The 24,629-nt window shown below is 41.6% G+C and overlaps 1 protein-coding gene across 4 annotated transcripts in view; it reads right to left on the bottom strand.

The window, feature by feature from the left end:
• Window positions 1-11,893: 11,893 nt before the first annotated feature.
• CDC27 (cell division cycle 27) overlaps window positions 11,894-24,629 on the bottom strand; it is a 33,790-nt gene continuing 21,054 nt past the window's right edge. For 3 of the 4 annotated variants that reach the window (XM_044447086.1, XM_044447084.1, XM_044447087.1), the window contains 10 exons: window positions 24,177-24,276; window positions 21,767-21,974; window positions 20,597-20,769; window positions 19,103-19,255; window positions 18,682-18,890; window positions 17,167-17,284; window positions 16,928-17,056; window positions 15,975-16,049; window positions 14,356-14,536; window positions 11,894-13,221 (listed from right to left, as the gene is read on the bottom strand). In XM_044447086.1, coding sequence (XP_044303021.1) covers window positions 13,139-13,221; window positions 14,356-14,536; window positions 15,975-16,049; window positions 16,928-17,056; window positions 17,167-17,284; window positions 18,682-18,890; window positions 19,103-19,255; window positions 20,597-20,769; window positions 21,767-21,974; window positions 24,177-24,276 — 1,429 coding nt within the window. In that variant the 3' untranslated portion in view covers window positions 11,894-13,138. The remainder of the gene's footprint in view (window positions 13,222-14,355; window positions 14,537-15,974; window positions 16,050-16,927; window positions 17,057-17,166; window positions 17,285-18,681; window positions 18,891-19,102; window positions 19,256-20,596; window positions 20,770-21,766; window positions 21,975-24,176; window positions 24,277-24,629) is intronic. The other variant, XM_044447085.1, reaches the window with a different exon arrangement.

Here is a 24,629-nt window from a genome sequence, read left to right on the forward strand (position 1 = left end):
GTTTATTGCCATCATTTAAATGAAGTTTTAATTACCAATTAATTTTCCTCCACTGGTACGGTTAACAAGCTTTCAAGCTAATATTTTTACATGGTTTACCACTGCATAGGCTGCACACACACTGCAGATTTCTCCCCATAGTAAGACTGATGAATACAGATTACTTTTCTGTTTAGACTATAACCAATGTTAGACTATGACTTGCCTCTGACAGCAAAACTAGGATGCAGTCCTGTGCATGTTAAAACATAAAAAGTCCTACAGTACTGAGAATTGTAGGACTTTTTCTGTCTAACATTTAGGTTTGTGCCCTTAATTTCTTCAAACAGTGAAAATCGCATTCAGTGTAGACAATTTTCAGCTGGTAGTTATGTCAGCCTGTTGTGCATGATAGGCACAGTAGTCAGCCAAAATCAGTGCCTATGTCTTTTCAGCAATGTCAGACCTGTACCTTCCACAATTCTGACGGGTCTTGAATTAGTTTCTCTTTGCTGTTGTTCTTAGAAATACTCAAATATGTACATGAAATCAGATATATCCCTTTCACAGAGGCACTGCAATATTTAGTTAAAAATATTAATTGACTAGGCTAAAAGCAGATTACTTAATAGTTTGACAGCCCTAATGTTTATATCCCGTGTATTTGCTGTGATCAGTGTTCATTATCACAAAGTTCCCCACTGACAACCATGCACACTTTTATGAGGAAGAGAGTGTAGAAGGCAAATTTTAATAGACTAAAACCAATGCACATTATCAGCACTTCAGAGCATGGGCCTTATGTTTGCATGGTCACAAGTTTGAAGGAAGCTATACCATATATCTGTATAGGCATTGTCTGAGATACATAAACCCCATGGTACTGTTTCCTCCAAACTTCTACAAGTGTATTGGGACTTTAAAAAATTTGGAACAAAATCCACTTACAGTTACTTTCTCCACCCATAAACTACCATTTTGCAGGTTTGTCTTCATCCAAACTCATGTGCTCAAAGTGCATGTACATATGCATGGTAATTCTGTTTCATAAAGAAGGGAAAACTCCAAAGTCACAGGGAAACCCTGAAGAGACTGACTTCCTTGTTTCTCCTTGACTTTTAAGAATTTTCTGTCAGAAGTAGATCTCTGACAAAGGGAGGGGCATGAGGACACTGCTCCCCTGCCATCACCACCCCAAATAATTGCATCTGTAGGATGGTTTTCCTTGTTTGTAAAAATTTGTTAAGTTGCATTCCTGTACACACATTTACCTTGGAGTAAGTCTGACTGAACTCAGTAAAACATGTTTCTCAGAGCAAATGCACTGGATTGCACTGCCAAGATTCTTGTCTGACTTTTAATTGATTAGTATTTATCATATAAAACTGCTATAATTCTCTCTTAAAAAACCATACACATTAAAACCTTTTCTGAAATCCTTCTGTTTGACACACACGTCAGTGCATTTTTTAAGTGCACAGTACTGTGCAAATATAGTGGACTGCCAAGGCAGCAGTTGAACACAGTTAGCTCCCTCATATTTAAGCTAAAGGTATGTTTATGACATTTTTATTTTTGTGGCATTATTCCAGAACATTACAACCCTAAAAGAATATCAGTAGTTGATCCCCTGATTTCTATTTTCATAACATCCTGTGAAAATTCATCCTAGCCTGGGATTGCTAGCTTTCATATGGCAATAAATCTGCCTTCTGAAACTCACAAATATCTCAAACCTTTAAATAATAGTAATAATAATAATACTCATTTCCCAACCGTAGTATTACTAGCGTTTTCAGTTAAGCTCTAGAGGTACCAGAGTGTGGAACTGCCTACAAATCAGATCCTCAGAACTACCCCTAATCCTCAGATTTATGTAAGGAAGCCTACCTTTCTTGATTTATATAAGGAAGTCTGCCTAAAGGAGAATTTAGGCTGCTGTACCCACTTACCTGGGTTTAAGGCCCATGGAACTCAATGGGACATGCTTTTGAGGACACATGCATAGGCTTGCACAGTTAGCTTGCATATACTTAAAGACACTTAAAATAAAATTCCATGTTCTCCAGAAAAACCCACCACAGTACAGGAGGAAACTGTGGGGCAGAACCATGGCTCAAACTAAGCCTGGCCCAGTTCCCAAGGAAATAGTGACAACAGCAGGCATTGCCACAGCAGGGAACGCTGGTCATCTGGAGACCCACACGGGCGGTCCAGTAGGCAGCCATTCCCACTATCAGGCCTGCTTGACCAGCCATCATTATCAGTTGCCAATACCTTGTAAAAGGGTGGATAGACGGACAGCGGCTGGTCTTATTGTTTTACTGGCTGCCTTTAAATGGGGAAAACTTCCAACGTTCCTACCCTTCGCGTTCTTTCACTACCCAAATTCACTCTGGGGATATCTGGGGGGCTGTATTATAATAACCATGACCCGCTCACCCCCCCCCCCCCAACTCCTCTCCTCCACCCGCCCGTCCGCCCCGGCCTGTCCAGACGGTTTCTCTTAGAGCAGTTGCAAGGGCCAGGCGAGGCGAGGCTACGCAGTCCTCTTTCCCCATTTTCTTTCCGCCCGCTCAAAGTTGCAGAACGGGGTTTCCAGTTACTTGGCCTGTGGTCTATTGCAGGAATGGAGCGTGCATGTCTGTGCGTGGATATAAGAAGGGGGGGGGGGGTCCCCTTCCTTCTCAGCTACATTCCGCCTCCTTCTCCACCCGGTAGCATGCATCTGCAACGTCACGCCCCCACCCCTTTTCTTTCCATCCCAGCCTCTTAACCCACCTCCCCCCATTCACCCCTTTCTACACCCCCTCTTCATTTTTTTGCTCCCTTGTATTTGCACCAGCTTTGGAAGCTGCTCCCAGACCCCCAACACCTACCTGCACAGCTCAACCAGCCTTGAAGTGGGGGGTGGGAAGTCTTCCGCCCTCCTCCCCTCTCATTGGCTATGGGGAGGACAAAGCCAGGCATGGTTGGAGGAGGGGGTGTCAGTCAGGAGTAAGGGGTGGGGCCGGAGGACGGGGTTGATGCTGATATCTCTGGTATATCCCTCCCTTTGCTTGTGTTTCCCGGAGATGTTTGGGGTGTCCGCGCGATTATGGGGATACCTAGGAGGAGTCCATTGCTGCCCCCACCCTTGGACCTCAGTGTAACAGCTGTCCTAACTCTCCCACTTAGAAAACAGCTCAGAAGTGTACTAAATGCAACAGTCAACAGAAAAGCATTCCAATAGGCTAAGCCTGTGCAACTACTCTGTCAAATTGAGAAGGGTGGAAAAATGCCTCCTGGCAGGCAAGGGCGAAAGCACCGGAGCCTGGACAGAGAGCTGCGGGTTGCTCCGTAGGAGCATCGGAGTGCTCCTAAGGCTAGGAGAAGGGCTCCATGTTTTTGCTTTGCCATTTGAGGCCTCCCTGAAACAAAAACTCCACAGAAACAAACGTTGTCGTTTCCTTTACCGCACTCAAGCAGGGCCCTGAGTGAAGAAAGGGGGGTGGGAATCAGAACGGGATTTGGGTGTGCTTTGCAAGTAAAGGTGGGGATTCTCATAACGTTGTGGCCAGGAAAGACAGATATTTCTGCCTTATCTCTCACTGTTTAGGGTTCCTTGGTTTTGCTAGGCCTGTGTTTACTGTGTTTCATAAAGAAGTTGTGACAATGTAATGGAAATTCCTTTTTGGTTTGGATACATGAGCTTCTGCTGTTGACCAGTAATGAAATGTAATTTAAACATAACTAGCCTGTCAGTGCTTTATGCAATAATTCCTAGGTGGTCTACAAGCTGACCAGGAAATTCAGAACATGAGCTTCTCAATGTGTGTCATCCCCCCACCCTCAAAAGCAATAGCAACAACCCTACTACACATTTGAGCCATGCATCCTCTTTATGGCCAAAGATATTTTAATTTAAACAAGTTACACTGTTTTATTTCAATGGCTGAATGTCTCTGATCTGAAAGTGCTGCTCATTGCCCTATGCTAGGTCACAGGCTGCTAGGTGGGATTCTTTCCTGAATAAGGCAAGTAACTCCCCAGGTATTTGTTTTCCATGTTGCTGGATACTGATTGTTACAGGTGCTCGCCTTATAAAGTATAGCAGATTCTACATGGGATATTTCTTGATATTATTGAGTCAGGGTGCTGAACCTCAGACCCATGGGCCAAATCCATCCCACCTGGTCCTCCAAGCCTTCTTAGATGGCCACACATCCTTCTTTTGACCCCACCTTTCTCCACAACTGCCACATTTCCTGGTTTTTGTGCAGTCCTGGGTGGTTGGGAAGTCATCTCTCCAGCAGGAAATATTTTTGATGTTTGTTTTTGACGGCTGTTGCTATGTGTAACTTGCCTGCTGACTACTCTCCCCACCTTCCCACACCAGATCCAGCCCTGCTTTCACTTGTGTCTTTCCTATTCTGAAAGGCTGGCATCCCCTTGCTGAGGCTTAATTACTGGCAGCAAGATCTTTAAGCTAAACCATGCTGGTATAGTTGTATTTTCACTCCTGTCTCTTTTGTGCTGCCCAGTTTGCCTTTGGCTCTCCCTAACATTGGGATGTGGGAGCTTCTCTAAACTGGTCCTCAGGCTGAAAAAAGATTTGTCATGTCCAATTAAGTCCATCAAAGAACATATTTACCTAATTATGTCAAGTTATAGAGCAAGATGAATGCTATAGTGGCAAATTTAGAAGTGGGGGTCCCTTTGTGATAGCCTGACCCACACATCAAAGCCACGCCCCATCAAAATCACACACCCCAAACCACACCTCTTTCCAAGATTATGCAACCTATGATTATATAGTAAAAATGAGCTTTGTCACTTTGTGTGAATTTCTGTTGAGTAATGAATGCAAGATCAGGGCATCTCTGTTTGAGGTGAAACAACAACAGCTTCTAGAAGCTATTTCTTACTGTCTTATATATTATGAATGAATGATTGTAAAAATTACATTCATACTCTTCTCTCCAGCCTAAAAGCTCCCAGAGTAGTTTATGTGGAATTAATAAGGAAGTTCCTGCCTCACAGGCTTAATATCTAGTAACTTGCCATACAAAGGAAAAGGGACAAGGAGGGAAGAGGAAAAAAGGAAACTCAGCTACTCATTACCCACATTTACAGAAACATATGTAGTTGTATTTCCCCAGGAGCAGCAGTCTGGATTGACAATCACTATTTCACTTCTTTTAATTTTCTGTGGCCTCTGCAGCCACTGACTTTTGTGCATATTTGTGGGAGATCCCACATGAGTCCAGAGTTTAGGGGTTGCAGTTTCTCCAAATATTCAATAATCTTTTATTGTGCTCTCATTGGATCCATGCTGAATCTATGCGTAAAGAACCTAATGGAAGTAAGAGGAACTTAAGACTATCAGAAGCCATGGCTAGTTTTTCCCATTGTTTCCAGATATGATACTTTTATTTCACTACAGCCATTATTTCTCCCAGATAATTCTGGGGCTAAGAGTTGCTAGAAACACCTATTCACTTCACAGCTACAATTCTCAGAATCATTTATTAGTCAATCACTCTTCCCCAGGAACTCTGGAAACTGTACCTCTCTGTGTGAGTAATAGGTGTCCACTAATGATTCTATGGGGAATAAATGACTGTTTAAAATGAAATAAAAGTGTTCTACAAGTGTGGTATGAATGCAGGGAGGATGGAAGGTAGCAAAGGCAAGCTGACCACATGCTGATGAGGAGAAGAGGTTGATTGTGAGGGAAAGTGGCACAGAAAACACATGTGCATGCCCAGCAAGCCTCTCCAAAGTAGATGGTGCGAACTGTCATAAAAACACCCCTGTTTTTAACCTATTCAATTCAAGGCTCCAACTCAGTGGCAGCTGCCAACCATGAACCAGCAAAATTAAGTCTCTGGAGAGGCGGTGATGGAGGGAAGTGACCCTGGCTTCAGGGATCCAGCCCCTACCCAAGGGATCCCTTCAAAATAGATGGGGGCACTCTGACCCCACCAAGGATCCCCTCCACTTCACCCTTGAGCAAGATGGTTTGCTTTTCCTTTCTTTTGGGAATTCATGTGCTGAAGGTTCCAATCAAGTAGACTTTTGAAGGCACATCAGCTTTTGTAGCATCAGCAATTAAAATAGGGCTGAACCAAGCAATTGAAGTGCACCAGCTGCAGGGCACAATGAAATTGAAGCTGGAAGACCTGGAAAACAGGTCACCTTGTCGCATCTGAGTTACAAGTTTTGCAGGGTCAAGAGTGAAAACAACACCAAAAGAGAGTTCACCGGGGTGCACAATCCAAAGAACATTTACAGTTAATTCAGACGTACAGGAAATACATGCGCGTGTAGGCAGTCCCTGAAGAGGGTACAAAGATGGAGTCTGTTCAAGATGTTTTTATAACCTACCAATTACTCACAGTTTGGAGGAAGGATTTGGGGATCAGGTGTGGGGTGATATAGGCAGTTTGCTAGACGCACATTAGTATAAAACAGTAGGGGATGAACACTCAGGTTGGGGATGAACACAATACTAACAAGAAGAGCTTTCAGGAAAAAGGCAGACATTAGTTTGCTTAAGGTGCCCCTCCCCAAAGGAAGACTTTTCAGGACAAGGAAGAAGCATGTTTAAGGTGCACCTAGGAAGCAAGACTTACAACATGGATTCCTGATCAGAACAGGAACAACATAAAGAGAAAGTCCTTCAGGACAGATAAAGGATTAGCATATCTAAGAGAGTACCTCCAGAGGACAGGCAAGCAATTAGCAGTGTTAAGGTCCAGTGAGGAGCACAGTCCAGAAGACCAGAAATCCCACCTTAAGTCTAAAATCTGTTCATAGTGTAAGGCTTTCAGCAGCCATTTTATGACAAAGCTTTTGCTCAGTTTGTCCTGACAGGAGCAAAAGTGACCACAAGGCCACAAACTATACTGTTAAGGAACATGGCTGGCACATTTAATTCAAGAAGAGGGTTGCACTGGTGTACACACTGAGTTATAACCATGGCAAGAGAAAGGTCCCATGATTTAATAGCAAATTTTGATCTACCAAACAGAACAAAAATTGCACATATCCAAGTTTCCTTCCCTTTATAAGAGATACAGCTTCATATTTTTAAGAAGTTGCCAAATGCCATCAGGTGAAAACCATCTACTAAGGCCTTAATAAACACAGGAATGAACATTCACTGAAGTTGTCCAATCAAACTATGAGTCTTCCATTAAGATAAATCTGCCTCAGTTGGAGGGCTACATCGAGGAACTGAATTGTAAAAGGTGCAATACAGTGCATATTTAGTCTGGAAAAAAAATTCTTCACATTCTAGAATTTTCAAACCTGTATGAGGAATTCTGGGTGTTATAAGAATTTGTTCTGTCTAAATATGGATAGGATTGCAACTGAAAATGCTTGGATATCATGCCACCAACTTTCCCATTGAAAGATACTGCCTAGATCAAGGCACTGAGATGTTAACAGCCTTAACTATCTCACATTAATTCTCACATCAAAAAGCTGACCTGCAAAAAGCAAGGAGCAGAAGTAGCATAATGGATGACAGCCTGAGAAGAGAGGCTTAAGACAGGTATTTGACTATGAGCAGTAAACATCCTAGATACATATGCACTCACAGCAAACTCAGTCCCTTGAGTATTTGTTTCCATATAGTCAAAATGTATATCCTTAAAAATACACAGTGGAGGGAGAATGGCACTCAAGCAACCATCACTGTTATAGCCATACAGTGGTACCTCAGCTCACGAACGCCTCAATTCATGACCAAATCAGGTCATGAACAAAAATTTCATTAAAATTTTCACTCAGGTCGTGAACTCTGCATGGGGTGGCAACTGTGATCGTGGCCCTCTCTCCCCCACACCGAGTGGGAAGATGGCCATGATCATGCTGGGGGTGGGGGGGAGATGTCCAAGATTGCGCCCATCTTTCCTTCATGAGCGCACCCGTGATTGTGCCCATCTTTCCTGCAGGAGCACAACTGCGATCCCCGCCCCCCCCCCCCCCCCCCCCGCCCGCAGTACGATCGTGCCCGGCTCTCCCCCCCAGCGCGCCCGTGATCGCGCCTGTCTCTCCTCGCCCCCCAGCGCGCCTGGATGACGGGCACATGCAGGGATGATGGGCGATCACATTCGTGCTGGAGGGATGGGCGATAGCTGCGCTAGTGCTTGGGGTGGGGGGGAGATGGCCACAATCTTTGTTGTTCTTTGTCACTTTGCTTCACATTTTTCTGATTAAAAAAAAATAGTTACAGAATGGATTATCCTTATTTACATTGAACCTTATGGGGAAATTTAACTTGGCTCATGACCAATTTGGGTCATGACCAGAGTCCTGGAACGGATTATGTTCGTGAGCCAAGGTACCACTGTACTTGCAATAGAATATGAATAAATTATATATAGGCAGTGGGCACAATATAGAATCTAGCAGTCTACAAAATACTATGGCATGAAAACTACATATCATTGCTTATTTCAGACTCAATATGTATTTCCCTGTTATTCTATACAGAGTGGCAGGAGGAGGGAAGAAAGGTTAACAATATTTTCCCCTAAATCCTGTTATGGATTTCCATAGGACAACACCAGGGGTAAGATCCACCCTTATTCATATTTGCAGGACAGCAATTAAAATCAATGCAATTGAAGTTAGTCATGTCTGGCTTAAATATACATTTCAGTGGTTCTAATGTAAGTGCAGCTAAACTGAATCTCATCCTATAGTTTCTCTTGTTTATTTCACCATGTAAAAAAATGCCTTCACTAGCTCACTATCCAAGAAATCTTCCTTTTCATTGTATATGTTCTAGAGCTGGGCTGAAGGGATGAGCCCTTGGGAATATGGCCTGGAATCTCCCCAAAGAGCTGGAGGGTGCGGGTGGCTCAGGCAAGAATTGCTTTGGTAGCAGCATATCATTGTTTCTTTTCTAGAAGTCACCTGTATGAAGGAAGGAGGGATTTCACAGTATTCATACTGAAGAATGTGAGTTTAAACAATAATCTCATTTTCACCTGAAGAGAGTACAAAACATGTTGATACCTACCATTCTAATAAAAGGCTGGATATCAGGCAAACAGCCTCAGTTATCTGATGCTATGTAATTTTAACAGGGTTTACCCTCAACTGCAGTATCCTAAATGATCCAATTTAAAATATCAGAATACTCAATATCACACATAAAGGGAGGCCAGTGGGGTAATCCACATAAATAGACTCATAAGGTAGGACTTCCCTATACTATAAAGATTGTGCATTGGAACATTTGTCCCTGTGGACTGCTATGCATGAGTGGCTTTCTGTTACCCAGACAATCTACTACTTTTATTCCAAGGATGACTCAGAAAAGATTTCTGACATTTGAAATAATGTACGAGATTTGGACAGGGTGAAATAGCTAACCGGGCAGTCTGGCGGTGAAATGGAATTTTGGAATTAACATCTATTAGAGTGCAGTTCTGTCAGCACTACAACAGATGCTCCTAAGACTCCAAATTAGGAGGGTCATTAGCATCCAGCACAAGGTGTGAGATGCAGTGGCTGCAATTCTTGCCCCCACTGCACCTCGTGCCCTACATTTTATCTATGCGGCCATCTTTGACCATCTTGGTTTAGGACTGGTGAGAAGAGACTGGGACAGCAATCAGAACTGGCACAACTCCATAGATTCAGCCCCCTCCCATCCCCCTGCATGCCTCTTACCCCCTTTTGAGGCCTCAGGAGAAGGAAGTTGGTGCTTCTGGACTACAGACCTGGCCATTCAGAACTGTAACCCCCCTCCAGAGTCAAATCCAAACCTTCCTCTAGACCAGCACATTATTCAGCGTAAGGTTCTGCTTGCAAGCCCTCATACTTTCCAACATTGCATCCACATACCCACCTAGGGGTTCAATTACCACACTGGAATTAGAAGTTAGAAAAGAGAGAGAGCTATCTCTTCCCCATATTGTCATGTGGATATGTCATCCACATATTGATGATCTTTCATCCCAAACCTCTGCATGACTTATGGTGGTTTGTCTCTCATGCTTTTCATCATCGATGACAGAACGTTGAGGCATCCCAAATGTCAATGCCCAAGGAATGGAAGCCCCCAGTGTTACCTTTGGATCCATTCCCCAGGAATGCAACATCATGTCCCCACGTTCCTTCTCAAAGACATGGTCCAGGAGGATACCATGATCAATGGTAGTGAAAGGTCCCAGGAGAACCAATATGGTCTTCCTATTCATTCTCCAGTCCAAGTCATCTACTAGAGTAACAAGGACAGTGGCTATGTGCACACATGAAAAGCCATGCTGGAGGCAAGGGGGCTTAGCTGTTGCAGGCCAAGTAGCATGACAGCCAGGGATCGGATAGCATGTGCTGGAGGACAGGAAGTACCTCCAGCAGCAGCAAGCATGGGAGCAGCTGTGCCTGGCACTTCTGCCTGGTCACTGCCCTGTGTGGAGTGGTGCACAGGTGGCACATAAGGCCTCATCACCAGGGCAACTGTCCAAGGAGCCAGTCTCCTGATCTGCCCCCCACCCTCTGCCCCACTCCCATCTGTCCCTTACAATCCAGGGGATTCCCCACAAGCCCTGCTGCCCAACTCCGACAGCCTGCTGGGGGAGTTTCCTGGGCAGATGTTCACACTGGCATTGCTGGGGGAGTCTGGCCAACAGGGTGCGTCCCCTCCATCCCTGGCACTGGTGTCTGTGCTGCTGCCCTGCATGTGCTGAGCTGCGGAGGGGAAGAAACCCTGGCCGCATGCGCAAATGCTGCTCACAGGGGAAGCGTCAGGCACATGTGCTGCAAGGGAGGAGGGAGAAGGGTGGGTGGGCATGCTTCTGCCTGGGCACCAAGTGTGGCAGCAACAGGAAAAAAAAGTGGCAGTCTGGCTGAGAACATGCCTAGGGAGTATGTGGGGCAGGCAGGAGTGGGGCCCACTGGCATTGATTCCCATTCATGGGGGCTGATGGGATATGTGCTGCCATTTCGAGGGAAAATGGAAGTGCATGGAAACTTTATGAGTAGTTACAATACAAATGTGTGAAGCCAAGTCAAAGGGCGAGATACCATGCAATGTTGTAACCATTAGTATTCTGTGAACATAACCAGTATCTGTCCCAAACCGAACCCAAACTTCTCCTTTCTAGGGAGAAAATAAGTGCCATCTTCTGAACGCGTAGTCCTATTATTACAGCTACACCATGAACGCCGACACAGAAACAGTGTCTCATGTACACTTCTGGCTACATCTGTATTATTCTGCTGGACACAGGCCCTACATCTTCCAAGCACAAGGTTTTTGTGCACACGACATTACAGATATACCAGTTAGAAGTTTAGGCTAAATTAGTAGCAATATAGGCCACTATGAAACACAAATCATGAGGTGAATCAAGGAGGAATCTTAAAACACCCTTATTCAGTATTTACACCCAGAAAGTGAAATGCAGTGGTTGGTTTTGAGGGAAAAAGACATTATACTGGGAGAAATATAACAGAGGAAAGGTTGTCATTAATTGCGACTTTTGCTCCACATTTATCAGCCACAAAGCTAATCTGTTGAGTTTATTTTGTGACATCTTGTCAACTTGCCACAGGACATACTCTGATTAACAACTATTTTCAAAAATACAAATGGTGAGAGGCCATCTGATTTCAGTGAGACTTATTTTCAGGTAAATGAAGACAAACAGCCTTCCAACGATGGCTTCCACCCCAGCAATGTGGAGTGCATCCCACAGATTTCTAGTCACTCTATTCCATTCGTGTAAAACAGCATTCCATGCCCACTGAGAACATCCAGGCATCTGTTTGTTTGTGGGGGGGGGGGTCCTTGTGAATCTGTGTTTTAACTTATTGTGGTAGGGATTTTTTTCTTAGTAGATACGACAAAGGTACTCTAAAATGAACACCAAAGTGCTGAAAGGATGTGGAAACTGATTACAATACATTTTTGTGAAATTTAAACCATTTTATTGTGCATAATTTGCTCTTTAAAACTGTAAGGTTATCATACACTTTCTTGACAGTCACTGCACAAAGGCCAATCAACCTTTGTCGCAGGAGTGCTACAAAGGAGGAAAATTTTGGCTTCTTTAACACAGCCTAGCATCCTTCCTCACAGAAATAGACTCCTGGGGGTCTAAATTCCTACAGACATCATAGAGGAAGTACTCAAACTTACAGGATTTAAAAAAAAACAAAACAAAAGAGGAGACAGATAATTGCACAATTTTTTTGCATCTGTTCATTCAGACAACACTTTACAAAATAGTTTTGAAGGGGATACTGCTGCAAACAGGTGTGGGATGCACCACCATTGTAAGGTTTTGAATTGATTAAGGCTTCCATTATCTTCTTGGCATTTTCGGTTACTGTAGATTTAATTAACTGAAACCTTTCAACACTGCAAGTCTACACACTTATTTTTCCTAGGAGTTTACAACTGCAACATCATGTTGATTTTTTCAACTGTCAGGTACAATTACAAGGAGCCCTTGACAAGCAACCAACTTCATGTTACTGACTTGAGTTGTCTACAAATACCAACAACTTTGGAAGTTAGTCTGGAGAAGTTAACTCCTGGGTAGAATACTGACGTATTCTATGCAAGTCTCTATCCTGGCAAGTTGACAAATCTAAAAGCAGGGACACTGGGCTTTACATATTCTGCAATGTGTGTGTTTACAGGAGAATTGTTTTTAAGGTAATTTACATTCTCTGGCATTTAAGTTACACTCTAGTAATATTCAGAAATGTCTTTTAACACATTCCAATTGTACTTCCACAATTGTCTCTGAAGAATGTGGAAATGAAGCAATTCCATTACTGGAGATGAAAAGCCAAAACTAAGACACATTTTTGGGGAAAGAGGAAGAACATCTCCCAGGTCCCCCACAGCAAATCTTTCTTCCATGATAGGTTTGTCAACAAAAGGAAGGTCAAGAAAAAAAAAAGTCTTTCCTCCTCAAATAATAATCATGTTTACAAAGATGAAAGCATCAAAGATTCAGACTCAAATAATAACCCAAAATGCTTTGCCATTAATTTTGTGCCAATTAAAATCTGATGAATGATGCGCCTGGGATGTCAGCAGAGCATTAGAACAGTGCTGGCTCTGTGGCAGGAGGGGAAGGGAAGAATCCAACAGTAATCAGTCAGTTATACACCCAAGCTCCGAATCCACCTTTTGGGGTTAAAATTCATCGCTTTCTACTGCATGGAGCTGCGTATCATCTGCATCAGTCATGCTGCTGGCCTGGGATTCATCTGTGCCAACTTTAGAAGAAAAAAATAAACAAAAAATCAAGTAAGCTTTCTTCAGATGTTCTATACATTTCAGAAACTGTGGGGCAAAATTCTCTATGGGCAGACTGTTCTGTCACAGATCTTTAGCACCATCTTGTTGATTGCTTCAATTTGTTACCCTGTTTTTTTGGGTTTTTTTGCCAACATCTCTACTCTTTACAGAAGTAACATTTAATTCCCTCTACACAGATGTTAACTGCCTGCTCTAAACCTTCCTGAATAAGCTGACTATAATTCAGCTTGTATTTCTTCAGTAGTCTCTGTTGGCATGGACCTGTTCCGCCAATAAAACTAGTCAGGTCTGTGATGCTAGGGGCAGCGACAGTAGCAGCTTATTTATTTATTCTTATGTTTACATCCCCCACCTTTCCTTCAAGGAGTTCAAGGTGCAGGTGCTTCTCCCCTTATTTATCTTGTGATGTAGATTTAGGATGAGAGATATTTATCCAATGGCAGAGTAAATATTTACACCTGCACATTTCTATTCCTATCCCAACACACTATTTATCCCACTATATTAGAAAAGAAAAAGACAATGGAAATTTCTCTTCTACAAATGTTGGACCTCCTAGATCATCTGTGCATATCATTCTTAAATTTTTAAAATAAGAGGTGTTAGGACTCAAGCCTTTATAGAGGATGTGGAAATTATTCAAACCAGTGAACGGTAAAATGGAACACTGACTGTTTGGTAACGGAGGACCAGCACTATGGGAATACCTGAAAGAACATCCCTTTTGTGAGATCTTAACTCTAGCATTTGAAACAAATTCTGGTCTGAACACATATTTGCCTGTCTCACACATCAGCATGCCCACTCCCCCTGAACTGCAGCTTTTTTTGCTTTGGTTTAGGCCTACAGTTGAAAATGCTCACATTTTTGTTTTGAAAGATCCATTCCCAGTAACGAGAGCTAACAAGAATAAGAAATTGAAAAACAGCAGTTTTGGAATTCCGAGAAAGCTATACACAATTCTGTGACAGAACACCAGATTCTATGTTGCATAAAATTGCAGCCATGCTGCGCTCTAACAACTTCAATGCTTCAAAACAGAAAAACTCTCCCATTTCCCTCAGACAAGCATACACTTTAAAAAGACCAACCTGATTCATACGGGCAACATTCACTGATCTGCTCCTCTTGTGTTACAGGCTCTTCATCATCAGGTAGGTACCGCTTGTCAATGGCCTCTTTGATCTGGTTATTGGCTCCTTTGGGATCCAAGTCCATTGCCCATGAAAAGTTCATCAGTGCAAGATGGGTCTGTCCCAACTTTTTATATACCTACCAAAAAGCAAAGAAACAACAACACCAAACCAAATGTGTGTGCCATAAAATTTCAATTTTGCAACACAAAAGCACTAGTTAAGCAAGGTGCAGGTGCTATTTATTTATTATATTTATACTTTATCTTTTTCCTGCAAGGAACCAAGGTAGTTTACATAACCCTCCTGCTTCTCTTCTCCATGCTATCCTCATAACAACCTTCCTAAGTAAGGGAGGTTAGGCTGTACCTATTAGCTTATTATCTGTACGAGCTAGTATTGCTCAACCTGTTCAGGATGGATGCATTCCCCATAATGGAACATGTTCACAGTTCTGGAGCACTCCTAGATTCAATATCGTCAGCTATAGCTTAAGTATGGGGACCCACACTGTTCTACATGGCACTCCACCTGTGTGCTAAATGCAACCCCTTCTACACAGAAATGGCTAGCCTCAGTTACTCATCCTCTGGCAACCTCCAAGTTATATTACTTTAATGAAGGCATCTCCAACATAACATTCACAGGTACCATTATCCCTTTAAAACCAGACTGAAGCACCTTCCGAGCTAGCGATGCTTTCTGGAAACTACAGAAAACAATTCTTCCATTCAGTTACACAGAGGGAGCACCTCTGCAAACAGCAGTTAGAATGAGATCAATCGTTCAACCAATCCTTGGGGGTACATGATCCTTGGGGGTGGGGGGGGAGGAAAGATTAGGAGGAGGAAGGGATAAAAGAAAAAAGGAGGTCCAGAGTGAGCTGCATACACACAGAGATAAAGGGGTAAAGGGGTGACTGCCCCCCCCCGCCCACAGCAGTCAATTTGTGGTGGTAACCAGAGCATTTTTAAAAATGCTAAATGTACCCACAGGCTCAAACAGGTTGGAGACCATCACTTTAATGAGTTATACTTAGGACTGCTTTTGAAGGTGATTTAGAAACTGCATTTACTTCAAAGTAAAGCTGCAACATTGCTGAATGAAAACACAGCTGAAATGGCTACTAGTCTGTTTCTTTGCCTAATCCAAAATACTTGCCATTAAAAATTCTTCACAGCTTCCAACCAGGGTATCTGAAGAGTTACCTTCTTCCATATCCAGGCCAAAAATTGTAATTGCAAGCCCTGTTCCCAGATAACCACCCACCAGCCTTTCCTTTTGTACAGCAGTACCCAAACAACTTTCCTCCCTCCCATCCTACACACCTGTCTTGCTCTGGAGCAGGAAGGGCTGGTGAGGTGGCATGGCAGTTTGCTTCCATGGTTCTACTGCTAAACAACCCATGGCCTTCCCAACTTTGAAGCTGAAGCAAGGGCAGAGATTACTAAACAATTGCACAGAACTACAAAACCCATCACCACCGCCAATCCCCTTCTTTTCTATGAATCAGGAACTACAACTGTAGCTTACAGCTACAATTCAGAAGACAATTTGCAGGCTTTCCTATCCTTTACCTTTCCTATCAAGAAGTAAACAAGAGACTCTTTGGGAACAATCTGCTTCAGTTCTTCAAGTTCTTGCAAAGCATACTAAAAAAAGAAAAGGAAAAATAATGAGTTACTTTTGGAGCCATATAACATATGTATATGTATAGTATATTCAAGAAAATTGGTATCTATTTCCATTCCTGCAATTCTAGTGATTCCTTTGACAAACATATTTCCTATGAGTTTTGGTCTACTGGTCATGTAGACATTTGATATATATCAATAAAGGCGAAGGAACAAAGGAAATTCTTAGGTAATAAAACAAACAGGAAGTTAGATCCCACTCACCTCCCTACATCATGGAATGATATGAAAGAAGTTCAAATATAGATAACAGGCAGGAAATGAGAGCTACCATCATTATAACGAAGACATTATGACACGAACAGCTGCAAGTTTCAGGTATCAGTCAGCTGTGCTCCTGAGAATTTTATGCTGGCATTTATAAGGGAAAAATGATTTTTCTAATTGTAACATTTTTTGAGGATAAGAAGTAAAAATATCCCAGATGAAAGAATCCTACTTTTCTGAATCCCTAACTAGTACTCTTCCTCCCCTAAATTAGAAGCAATGTGTCACAATAAAAGCTTCTAGAAGCAGCATGACACCAGGAAAAGAAACCTTTAGCTAAAGGAGGTCTTCCTGATGTGGTGAAACAGCTTTGATGATGAGGTATGCAAATCCTGTATACAGTCCAGCATCCTCAGGATCTAAGGTTGTGCAGAAATGAAGTATACATACTATTGGGTTAAATAAATCATGCCAAACTCTGTGTAACATGTGTAGGATTGACCCATGTGTATATTTTTAAACTGTCTTCAATGGATGTAGATAGCATCTGGGCTTTTTGAAAGGAAAACGAAAGCTGCTCTTCAAGAAACTCAGAAGATCTAGTTCAAGTTATGTAGCTCATTACTCACCTTGTACTTCTCATTTGCAAATAATACTGAGGCTCTATGGAATTTGCAGAGGGGGTTCTTGGGGTCAATATTAATGGCTTTGTTAAGGGTATCCAAAGCTTTTTCAGATTTCTTCAGGGCATGCTGAACCTGCAAAATAATGGGAGATATATGCAGATACAAATAAAAGTAATTCAACTCTTTACTTTTGCCAGTGTCCATGTTAAAGGTCAGAAACAGAATGAATATGATTTACTTACAACTCCAATGTGACACAACAAGACAGAGCTCTGAGGGTTGATATGAAGTGCCTTCTGGAAATGCATTTCTGCAAGGCTGAATTTCTCCTGTTTGTAGTAAATCATTCCCAACCCATACCTAGCAAATTTAAAACAAGACTGTTAGGCACAAATCATATGTAATACTAGCACTCACCCTTTTTATAGACTGCAAAAGTACTGACAGAATTAATTCAGCAGATGATTTTGAGCAATAAGAATACAATGAAAACTATGTAGTAAGTGTAACAATATCAATACAAATAAATTAACTTTATTATTAGATTTATATCCTGCTTTTTTCTAACATTGAACTCAAAATGACTTACATATTCTCCTCTCATTCTTATCCCCACAGCAGCAACCCTGTGAGGCACGTTGGGCTGAGAGTCTGTGACTGGCCCAAAGTCACCCATTTGGCTCCATGGCTAAGCAGGGACTAGAACCCAGATCGCCTGAGTCTCAGTCCTGTGTTCTTAACCACTACCCCACCCTGGCTCTTAATTGCCTTCTCTCTTTTAAAGCTAAGCCTATCTAAGATGGTTCTAACATCATTTTCATTTACATAAACCCCCACTCCTGCTGCTGTATGCATGCGCACGTGCACACGCACACACCCCAAGAATGCCTTGTATAAGACAAGTCACATGGTGACACATTCTGGCTGTGTGAGATACCAGGTGCCTGATCCATACATATGTGCAACAGTTTAGCTGTTGGGGAGAATGGCTTCAACCTAGTAAGGGGACCATGCTTCAACCTGAAAATAGAAGATCTTATTATCTCTGTCATAACATGTAGAATGTACCTATATCTCTTTCTCTACACAAGCAGGTAGGCAAGGCTAGAGACTTTATGGAGCAGTGGCATCAAGTCTACATTCTGCCACACACAAGATTATGTTTCAAGTGACCATCACCAAGTTCCCCCCAGGAAGATGCAGTACTGTTATGGAGATTTTCTACGTAATATCTTCATATTAGCTATTTGAAGAGACTTGCTTACGCATTTGAGTTTCTAAAACTTGGTAAAACCTTTTGTCCAGGCACAAAAATTATTTGAGAATGCGCAGTTTTAACTTATGCTATGGCTTCACTGACAATTGTTTTAGCACTTTTCTTACTTTACTGTTGAAGTTGTTTACTTATACTTTGACTCTTAAACCTTTAGAAAATACACAAACCTGGGCAGTGGTATAATAAAACTTTCCTTATGTTCCTAGTACATTTGGTATGCTGTAGTATGCAGAACTGCAATACTGTAAGTGGAATGTAGAACATTTAGTATTCTGTAGATGTTTTCAGAAGCAGCCATGTCACTGTGTCAACTGCGCTGAAGTCATAGGTGGAGAAGTTCAAGAAAAAAAAGGAATTTTGAAGGGGCTGCCAGTAAATGTCTGAAGCCTGAATCAGAGGAGATATGTTGACACATATTGGGGGCCCCTACATTCTGTGCTATCCACATCCCTTGTCTTTACCAATTAGAAATATTTCTTACCAGGCATTATAGTGCCTAGGATTCATTCTGATTGCATTCCTAAAGCAGGCTAATGCTTTTTCAAGTTCCTCCGTCAACACAAATTCATGCCCTAGGAGAGTGTAGGCATAAGCATAATTTGGATCAACTTGAATAGCTCTCTGGAAGAACTTGATGGCAATATCATGTTCCCGTTGCAAACTGAAGCAATTTCCTGCAGCACACCATGCCTAGAAGAAAGAAATTGGTAAAAGACACAGTATTTTTCTCCGTTTTTATGAAAATGGAGAGGAGAGAATGCAACAAGTCTGGAATACCTTTGCAAGTTACCAAAGTAATTTCAACCTGTTATTTGTTTTTCCAAACCCAATGAGTCAATTTGAGACTGAAGGATATAATCCACCCCACCACCAAACCCACACCAAAATGACCAAAATGATACCTCTGGTGAATTTTTATCCATATCAGTTAAATCTTTTGAAAGGAAGGAAAGAGCCACATCTTTTTGTAGATGCCATAGTGTTGTTGAGTAGATTTCCATGCCTTCCACTCTGTAGTTTTCAATCCTTCTTACTTCAGAGAATATCCTCTCAGCCTATGAAGGGAATGAATAAGTGTTCTTTCAGCAACATGTTTTAAAAAGAATTTCTGCATGATCAGTACTGAGCATAGTAAGTGCACACAATGCATCTATAGTTACCCATAAGGTTCTGTCCCTGTTGCATACATGCAATTTGTTCTGACCACTCAAGCCTTTCATTTTGGAGATGTGAGATTCACCCCCCACCCCAAATGTTATTTGTTTTTGTTTCTACATGCAGTGGGGTTGTGCAAATTTAGCAGACTAGCAACAAATCTCAATTCCTTTCCCACTCAGGCCCACAGAACTGCCTGCTTATCATAGTTCTTATTAAAAATGTTGGGTGAATCTCATCAATTTTATTACATTCAGTGACATGTATGAAATTTTGAATGACTTCTAATACAAAGAATGAACCATGTACATTAGCAACCATTAGTTCATAATGGAAAATCCCACCAGTCTGTTTGAACCAACAAACAAGATACGTCTAAAGTAAAACTGTCACTCCAGATATATTCAGTGAAAGTAAAGAAGCAGAGGAAATAAGTTTTTTAAAGAGGGAAGAACAGTCTCTTTCTCCTGCCTCCCTGCCCATTGCTTATTAGCAGAAACAAATATAACACTACTGTTATTTTGAAAGGTAATTGGAAGAAGCATTGAGCACATGGGTAGAAATGGTTCTTGTTGCTTCTTTCACAACAACAGTGCAATCCTACACAAATCTACTGGGAAGAAGGTTCCATGGAGTTCAATGGGTTGTACTCCATTACAGTATAAGTCACTTTGCTCACTTTTAAAGGGTACAGTAAAAACTTCCATCACAAGTCATCTTTGGCCAGCCTCAGCCAAACAGCACCAGAGAGGAATACAAGCTATCTATCCCATAGGCATGTATGTGATAGACTGCTTTTTCCCTATCTTCAGCTTGATCAGAAATTTATATTGACCTTTTATCCATTCCAACACAGGTGAAAGCAAGGCAGCTGGCACTGTCTTGCGCCCCTCTAGCCAGGCTCCTACAAGCAGACATTTTAAATTTTCCATGATTCACTGTAGTAGCCCTTTATTGGGTATATTGGGGGCTATTTAAAATGGGAGCCTCTTGGCAGTTATCAGCTACCCAGTACTCATCAGAGGAGTGCCACTGCTTGCTAGGCCTGCTAAAGGGTGGTGGATGCAGAGGTGCAGGAAAGGGTTCATGAAGGGCACTACACCATAGGACTCTTCAATGGAGCTCGCCCTACACATAAGAGGTGGGAGAGTTATAAAATCTGTATATTGGGAAGCAATTTTTGTAACACATGTTGACACTACTGTGCAGCACAAAATAAAACCATTCCATGCCATGCTTACCTGCATATATTCTGCAAGCTCAAAGTAAGCTCTTCCAATATGGCACAGCACCCAGCCCGTATTGTAGTGGTGGGAAGGCAAATGACTCAGTATATGAATTGCTTCTTTACAGTTGTAAGAACACAAGGCTAAATACCCTTTCCCCATATCACGAAGAAGGCTCATCAAACCTTCTAGGAGAAAAATGCAATAAATATACAGGAGAACAAAGGAATTTAAGAAAATACCTGCTTCAGAGCATTTGTGTGCATTATTGGTTACAAAAATGGAACTTCCTCAAGAAGTCAAAATGAGAATTCAAAATATATTTTTAAACTATAAAACAAACAGAATGTCAGTATGGTCTACTAGATCTGCGGGAGAGTCCCTTCTCCGGGAACCCTCCATGAAAGAAATTAGGAGAGTAAGTACTCGGAGGAGGGCTTTCTCTGCGGTGGCACCCAACCTATGGAATTCACTCCCCAAAGAGGTCCGCCTGGCACCGTCGTTACTGGTTTTTCGGCGCCAGGTAAAGACCTTTTTATCATTTGAATTGTTAAAACATATGATCTGGCCAGGGCAACTTCTTCTTCCTTCTCTTTCTCCTCCTATATTTTTATTTACTTAAGTTATACTGATAATTTTAATCTTATATTTGTAAACCAATGTATTTTTTGTATTTTGTATTTAATGGTAATTTATTATGTGCTATTGTATTTCATTGTATTTTATCGTGTTGTAAGCCGCCCCGAGGTTTCGGCAAGGGGCGGCATAGAAATGTTATAATAATAATAATAATAATAATAATAATAATAATAATAATAATAATAATAATAATACTAGCTGATAAAGTGCTGACTAGAAGTGGAAAGTTCAAATTGGCACTCTGAGCCAAAACTACTTATCACAAGCCAACATTTATGAGTTGTTCCATGTGACTGCCAAAACTAGAACAAGGCAAAGCATTCTTGATTACTTCCCCACTACTGCAAAATTGTAATTCCAATTGAGAATATGCACATCATTCTGACTGGGCCAGAAAGAAAAGGGGTTTTGAATGCACTGCATTTTAGCTTGATTCCAATCTGGATTTTCTATACATTTCTTACTTTGTCTTATTCTCCACCCACAGCCTTTGGGATGCCCCAGACAAAATTACTCAAAAAGAATTGTTAGGAACACTTCACGCACCTGCTGCTGCTTTCTGTAATGTGAATGCCTGGATTTGCGGTGTTACAGAGGTAATCTTTCCTTCTGAAATGATGGACGAGTCAAGTTTGGTGATTTCCAAACTTTCATTTATGTTTGGCTGTGTGATCCCTCCCTTATTAGTTTTACATTTTGTCTTTCGGTTTGCAATTTTGGGTGGAAACTTCATTTTTAACTTTTTACTATTCTCCTATGAGAGAAAAACAAACAGTTTCAAGAACTCTCATCCTGCAGCTGAAAACAGCCAACAAAGCATAATATTCAAAGAAAGAAATTTAGAGAAACCCACTAAGGCTGGGGTGGGGAACCTGTAATCTTTGGCCTAATTTTATGTAAGATGGCACAAAAAGAGAGAGAGAGAGAGAATGCTATACAAGCCTTCAAGCTCCACCGACTTTTGGCTTTTACCACACCCTCTTTTCCTTCTGGCCCAATTGATTTTTCCTGTGGGTCAACAGCCTTTCAAATAAAAAAGGTTCCCCACCTGTTTTAAAAATATAGCCTTTTTTCTGGAATTAGAGCCACAAAATTGAACCAATGATCCATTCCAACACCCTACTATAAAGCAAAGCCTCCCAGCTCCCAGTGACACATTTACCTACCACCAATTAATCCAATCCAAACCACAATGCAGTGTGCAAGAATCAGACAGCAGGTATCAAACTAGTATCAATCCCTGTATCTCACAAACTATTATTTATCACACACACAAATATTTCAAGAGTTGCAATTTAAGTACCATGGTTTTGGACTAGTCTGAACGTTGTACATTAATTATTACTGAACACACAGACACACTTTCTACAACAGTATTAACAGCTATATTAAAAATTGCAGGATGCCCATCAAAGGTTTGGATCCAGCTTCTGTTACTATACTCTTCCGGCCTTCCACTGAGGAAAGCTGTACTAGAATTCAGCTCAGTTCCACATACCAAGCAGTTTTTACCTAGCATGAGCTCGTCAGCAGGCAAGGGAAGGAGTGGGTGAGCTTCCTCAACATGGCAACCCACCCAATTAATAACCAACACAATAACTGTGTGCCCAAGAGGGAATCAGGCCCACTATAATGGTCTCCTACCAATCTTTCTGCTGGCAGTCCCTCCAGAGGTCTTGACGGCAGAAGATGTCTCCTTTTTCCCTGTTCTGTTTGTGAGGCCTTTTGTATTTGCAGTTCCTTTTCTCTTTCTTCCCCCCACAGAAAATACTTTCTGCAATCACCAAAATGACTGCTCCTGGAAGCCCCTCTAAAATGCCAAAGTAACACCCCTGAGAAGCTCTCAGTGGCTTGCCACTTATGTTTTTTCACACAACTGAATGTGCAAAATTATTTTTGTAAAATTCAGAGTTCGGGGGAGGGAGAAGGGAGATGGGAAGTCTTGCTTGGGAAATATCATGATAAGTGTCTGCTGCTAAAGTGCAGCAGGTCCCAGTCATGGACATTGACCAAGACAGCCTTCAAATAGGTTATTTTTTAACCTTGCATTCACTTGACAGCTGTCAATGGAGAGCTGTCAAGGGAAAGCAAAGCTGAGAGGGATCTTTGCTCATGATCTTTTCCCTCTTCACAATGAAATCCATAGGATTTTTATTGTTCTCCATATAGATTCTAGTACCCCCAAGTTTTTCGCACTTTTTCAAATCTCCAGCAAATCAGGAAGGTGAAGATCATAAGGTCATAGCATTTTGCAAACATGTTTGTCAGTTCTCAGATTTTTTTAAAAAGCAAGCTCTCTGTAAAACCACATTTGTTTTTTTTTTTTTGACAGAAAAATATGTAGCCATTAATTTATTTATATTTCCCTGACAAAAATGAATGTGGATATTTGGATTCTGCCCACAGTTTACAAGTATGGCTTTATTGTACATTTCAAAGAAGATACCTACTGTCTTCCATCAAAAAGTAAAGGTTAGAAATCAAAAACAGACTGAAAGGAAGCTTGTTTGCCATTTTAAAAAAGTTTGTATTGTTGATATATTGATTTATTTTAAAATGTTAAGCGTGCTTGCACATGCGGAAGAAAATTCTATCTTCAAAAAGTAGTTATATATGATCTTTAATGCTTCCATTTTAACAACTTACAAATTGGTACCTTTATAGTCCGTTTTGCAGGAAAACCCAACAAGAAATCTTGTAGTGCTTTAAAGATGTGCAACTTCATTAAGGCATAAACCTTTGCGGCTTTGAGACTGCTCGAATGAACTTTATACCAGTCCAAAATAGTTACGCCATAATAGATTTATTCATAGTATTTTAATTACATGCATGATTCCATAAAACATTTCTCCTTCCCATTCGGGCTCTTGTTCATTTCCTAGCAAACATTACTGGAATTCAGAGCTCATTTCCCAGCTGCTATCTGATCCCCAAAGGCAGCAGAATTCATATTTACCTTTGTTGTAGAGCTGTCACTAGAGAACAGGCGTGAACTTCTTCGAGGCAGCACATTAGGTGGTGCAGCAATAGTTGGGCTCAGTACCTGAGGTGTTGTACTACAGCAAGAAAATTCAAAACTGGTTTATTTGCTTGCTATACCACCCCACAGCCAGAGTTCTCTGGGCAGTTTATAAGACTGAACATATCTGTCAACTGCTACTTGTGGAATCTGGGGGTGAAAAGGAGGGAATATAGTGACCCACTCTTACTTCCCAAGAGCAGGGAGCATAATAATAATGGGAGAAAGCTATGTAGTACTAAGAGTAGTAGTAGCAATTACCACCTGTGGGATTATGACTGAACACCTCTAAATCAGAATCCCCCCTAAAGGTCGTTGTGATACTAATCCTGTTCAGTAAGAGAAACTGCAGATTCAGACATTTGTTGTATGTGCTATGAATGTATATAA

Source organism: Varanus komodoensis, unplaced genomic scaffold, assembly GCF_004798865.1.
Source record: "Varanus komodoensis strain SLA01 unplaced genomic scaffold, ASM479886v1 scaffold50, whole genome shotgun sequence".
NCBI lineage: Eukaryota > Metazoa > Chordata > Lepidosauria > Squamata > Varanidae > Varanus > Varanus komodoensis.